The 5,000-nt window shown below is 42.3% G+C and overlaps 1 protein-coding gene across 4 annotated transcripts in view; it reads right to left on the bottom strand.

Moving 5' to 3' along the window:
* The window catches only part of LOC137997056 (E3 ubiquitin-protein ligase TRIM45-like), a 37,418-nt gene that overhangs the window by 1,974 nt on the left and 30,444 nt on the right, over positions 1 to 5,000 (bottom strand). For all 4 annotated transcript variants that reach the window (XM_068842810.1, XM_068842812.1, XM_068842800.1 and 1 more), the window contains exon 3: positions 1 to 1,969. This exon is cut by the window's left edge. In XM_068842810.1, coding sequence (XP_068698911.1) covers positions 287 to 1,969 — 1,683 coding nt within the window. In that variant the 3' untranslated portion in view covers positions 1 to 286. The remainder of the gene's footprint in view (positions 1,970 to 5,000) is intronic.

Genomic DNA, 5,000 nt, shown 5'->3' with positions numbered 1-5,000 from the left:
ATCAAAAAATTGGAATTTTTTCGATCATCCCAGAGTCTCTCCTGGCGACGCCCCGTGACCAAAGAGCCTGAGGGCTCTGGGCGCGAGATTGCTTCACAAAAGCAACACCGGTTGTTTACTCTAGGAAGTTTGACATGCTTCCCTGAACTGAATATCCATTGTTTTTATGTATAGAACAGCCCAAAAAATATGGAATCATGGGTTGGTAATGGTGAATTAATTTTAAGAAGGCAGGTCAAGCTGTGCGAACATGTCACCGGCTTGTGAGTCCGGAATGTGTTGCCCTCTAAATATCAAGGGTAAAAGGGTCGTGTCTTTTCAGAGACAGAACGTCACGGTAACCACACGAAGGTAAAATAATAGGACGAATTACTCGTCCATTTACATCTGTGAAGATTTCAGTTTCTTTGCTTCGGTGATTGTAGACGACAAGTTTCTTTGTGTCATAGTTGAGATAAAGTGAGAATATATCACCAACTAGTATCGATGTAATGGACGCAGCGCGTGGGTTGTCAGAACGTGAGCAAAAAATATGATTATATCCTTTCACAGAACAACACCAAGTGCACCTTCTTGTCTCTACATCAAAGAATGTATCAACCCCATTAGCCGGAGTAAAACACCTAACTCCTATTTCGGCAGAACGTTGTTTTCCAAAATTCTCGAACTTTAATTTCCAACAATGCTGCCCTCTGCCACTTTCATGCCGTTCAGCGGATGTTAGAAGGTAAATCTGGTTATCATGGGTTACTTCTGGTTTAACTTTCCACGTCAAAGGACTGCCACACACATTTACTTCTTCGACTGTCACAGATAACGTACAAACGCCTTCCGTATCGGGTACATACGAAAAGGAATAAGACCTGCCGTCCAAGAACTCTACAGGAAGCTCTTGGTGCAAGTTGGCATCTCTTGAGTGAGTTACTGAAGCACGAACACTGCGACTGGCAAGTGGTATGCTGCCGGCAGGTTCATCTTTGATAAAAAGCGAGAAATCTACAGGCTGCCCAGCTAATGTTTGATACAGGATTCCCTCTTCTCCTCCCACCATACTCAACACATACTTTGTAGGATCCACAGGCTCGTGAAGAAGGGTTACCATTTCACCAATATCCAAGACTGTTTTGTTCATTTGCAGCGCAAAATAGTCGCTTTTGCATGGTTTGCACTGATACTGCAATGCATTGAGTTGTGAAAGTCGTTCAACAAGTGGCTGCTTCATGGCCAAGAGCTCCGTGTCATCCCCTTCGGCCAAAGCTCTTTCAGCAAACTCAACACCACTTTTAAGCTGGGCTAGTGACAGGATCAGTGCTTCCATTTGGCTTCCAAGCTCGGTCAGCTTCACTTCCCCTTGATCTTCCACTTCACTCTTAAGCTTTTTTCTCATATTCTCCAGTGCCTTCACTTGTTCGTCGAAAAACACATCCACTTCCTTATTGACCTCAGCAATCCTCTCCGCGACGCGATATGCCATTGCTTCAACAGCAAATAGTCCTTTTTCTACGGCATTTTCTTTTGTTTTTGTTTCTCGAAGAATGGCTTGAACGATTTCCCTCTCTCTTTCAGACACATCTGCTATAAAGTTGTACTTATGTTCACGGTGATCAATAATGGTACAATCCCGGCAGATTGTTTCCTGGCATGTTTCACAAAACAGTTTCAAAGCCTCGCCAGCATGTTTCCCACAAAATGCAGGCTTGACCAGGGCCTTGGATCCAAGTTTTTGAACTTCTGCCAGGGATAAAATTTGGTGACCTTTGAATGTGTTCATCCTTCTGTGTGCAGTTTCACAAAATTTGCACATGAAAACTCTGCAATTCATGCAACGAGAGCCTGCAGAGTCGCCGCCGTCACATTGTTCACAGGTCACAGAATTTCCAGACGAAGTGCTGCTTTGTATGTTTAGCAAGGTCATGAAGTTGTTTATCCAGAAATTTGGTTGAAGCTTGCTGACATTCCCATCAGCAATCTAAGGACAAGTACAGGATAACCAATTAAAAACTTGCAGACAGAAGACCACTTGAAGTGTATAAGTGCAAGCATAAACATGGGAAACATCAAAATACTCTGAACACCAAACTATTTACCTTTTATAGCTTACTAGCCTAGTGGCCAGTAGCAGGTGTGATTTCACTAGCCAAAGTTAAATTTGCACTAGCCAGTCTCGCCATGCGCAGTTTCATTCATTTGTAAAAAACTTTCACGCAAAAAAATTTCCGTTTTTGCAAACACAACTCCCGCTTTTAGTAAATATTTTCATGCGCTCAATCTCATCGTGTGAGTCACTTCCCCCCACCCCCCTCCCCACCATATCCATCCTCGCAACAGCAGCGCAAATATGCTGGAGTGTACAGCTTCCCGTATTTTGCTCAAAAAGGCAAAGAATTCACGGCCTTGAGGCCAATTCTCGCGGATTCGTTGCCAAAACTTTGCAACTCACAATTACACTAGAGTACTGAAACACGGAATAAAGTAAATTAAGAAATAAACCGTACATAAAACGAAACTGCTCATTTGGAAGTCTGTGGAAAGGCTGTTCCTTTGACTACAAATCGCTATTTGTGATTGAAATTTAAACGTGAAAGCACCATTCTACGAATGAAGCATAAAAGCAGCGAATGCGGGAAAATAATTTAATTCGATAAAGGATAAAGAAAATGCGAAAGGACAAACTTGGCTTATGTAAGATTTTCTTTTTTTAACAATCCGTGCGTTTCATGCTTGAATGGTTTTCGGAGTCAATTAATTTTCGTTGGCCACAGTGCTCGGTAAACATACATACAAACACTGTCACTTTTTCCGATTGCTTGTGATTCTGTTTTCCATATGCGTGATTACTTTACGCAACTTGACCGCGTGGCATCGTAAAAAAAAGGGCGCGAAAAGAAAAGCAGAATTAGGTTTTTGCTTCGTGTTCAACTTTTTCTTCTGTTGGAGTTGTAGCGAAGAAGAAGGCAGAAAGGAATTGTCAAGAGACGTCACCGATTCTGGGTCCCATACATCTTCGAGGAGAAGCAACGGGTGTGGCATAACCAGTATCAAATTCTAGTGCCCCAAATGGCTCCTCATGATCGAGAATGTTACTACAAGTATATTTGGTGGGGTATTCCCTTATGATATTCATTGAATTCACACTGTTTTGAGGAGTATCCTCGTTGCCACAATCGTACTCGGACGTCATTTTTATTACTTACACTACCCTCTAATTCGTCAAAACGTATCACGTGTACAAAAATTATCGTCGATTGATCGCAAACAATCGTTGTTTCCTCGCTTTCGCGTTGCTAATCGTTGCAAACAAGACGTAGAAATTATTCTATCTCTTGCGTCTTGTTTGCGATCATCGGCGATTGGTCGGGGATGAACGTAAACGGTATTTCCATTTACGCAAACTGTTTGCGATCAAGCTATCGGAAGGTGTTTGCAATTGTTTGCGACGGAGTTACGCGCATATGGAAACTAGACTTCAACAGCAACCGAAAAATTCCGCCGATTTCACACGTGCTGTGATTAACCATTAGAAACGGGTCGCGGGGAAACTGTAATCCGCACTGGTTTCCTCTTCTGTTTTTTTTTTTCTTTTTTTCAACTTATCATTTCTAAGGTAGTTAATTCCATGAAATCCGCTCACATTTCTGTTTTGTTAGTTTCTATTCTCTCCTTTTGCCTTATTCATACGAAATAATTTTCATATTTGTTTTGGTCCAGAATATCACTGCTTCACAACATTTACGAGCCCCAATGACTAGTGAAAGCTCAAAATCTACTAGCCAAGACTGAAATTTCACTAGCCTGTGGCTTGTTGGCTACCGTTACTCTCGAGCCCTGAATGCTGCCTAGAGGAAGGGAGATGTTTAATTATGCTTCCGGTAATTTAACGACGGTTCGTGAGTGCAACTAAAGCGAGATTTTAATAGGTCTTGAGAAGAGACGGTACAAAACGTGGAGCCCCACTGAACCCCACTCGAGAGAAGAAAGAAAACAATAGATGGTTTTCACAGTGACGTCATCAAATTCTAAAATCAAAATCTCAAGGTCTTCAGAATTTTTAACCAAATGAGATTGAAGATGACCTAGCAATTTTTTTCTTTCAAGTTCCGGGACACCCTGCGAGCAGAGCCTCCTTCTGTCTTTTTCTTTACTGGGGAGGAGAAAAGGAGGCTCTGCCCGAATCGCGTCAACTCTTTGAAGCCGCCGCAGCCCGAACTTCTGGACTAATCAATCTTGCTTTCTCTCGTCAAACCGGTTTTTCCAGTGCGAGTGTCAATTTAGTGACAAAACCGATGGTTATAGTTGAGCCCGCTGTACCATGGCGGCGAGATCTGGCATATTAGGCTTGGGTTCGAGACTGCACCTGGCAACATGCAGCGCATACTCAATAAAGATCTTACTCGATTCATGCAGAGTCTTTCTCGAGAACGCCAAAATCGAGCAAGCAAAAGAAAGGCGCTGCTAGCAGGGTGGTTGCGGGACGTTTTTCATTTTCAAAATACAGCATTTTGAATTTCCGAATTGCCACCATGCGTGTCACCATGATACAAAGCTATTTGGTTAGAAAAAATGTCTATCCCTTGGCCTATGAATTACAGCAGTTTGAGTCTTTAAAAGCACTAAAAGATGTTTTCATACACGTGTATTTTATCTCACGAGCGACAAGTAAGCGCTTTCATCGCAAAGTGAACAACAGGTGTTTTTGTTGATTCCCGGCGCTATGTTGGTGCACCACAAGGCGTCTCCATAGAAAACTCTGTAAAGTTGCATGAAACGCTTCGACAAATAAATCAGAAATGATGTACCGCACGGCACAGACCTGAAAATTGCAGAGGTCGTTAAAGAATTTGTCTCCTACAACATTCCAAGTTCTTGGGCTTTTTCTTTGAACGATTTCGAATTTATTTTTTTGCTGCGTGACAGTGAAACTACCACGAGGAGCGAAATGAAAAATAGAGCAGATCATACAACCATCACAACCATCTTAATTCCTCCATTCGCGCATAACC

This window comes from Montipora foliosa, chromosome 1 (assembly GCF_036669935.1).
Source record: "Montipora foliosa isolate CH-2021 chromosome 1, ASM3666993v2, whole genome shotgun sequence".
NCBI lineage: Eukaryota > Metazoa > Cnidaria > Anthozoa > Scleractinia > Acroporidae > Montipora > Montipora foliosa.
This window is presented reverse-complemented; position numbering and strand designations above follow the sequence as displayed.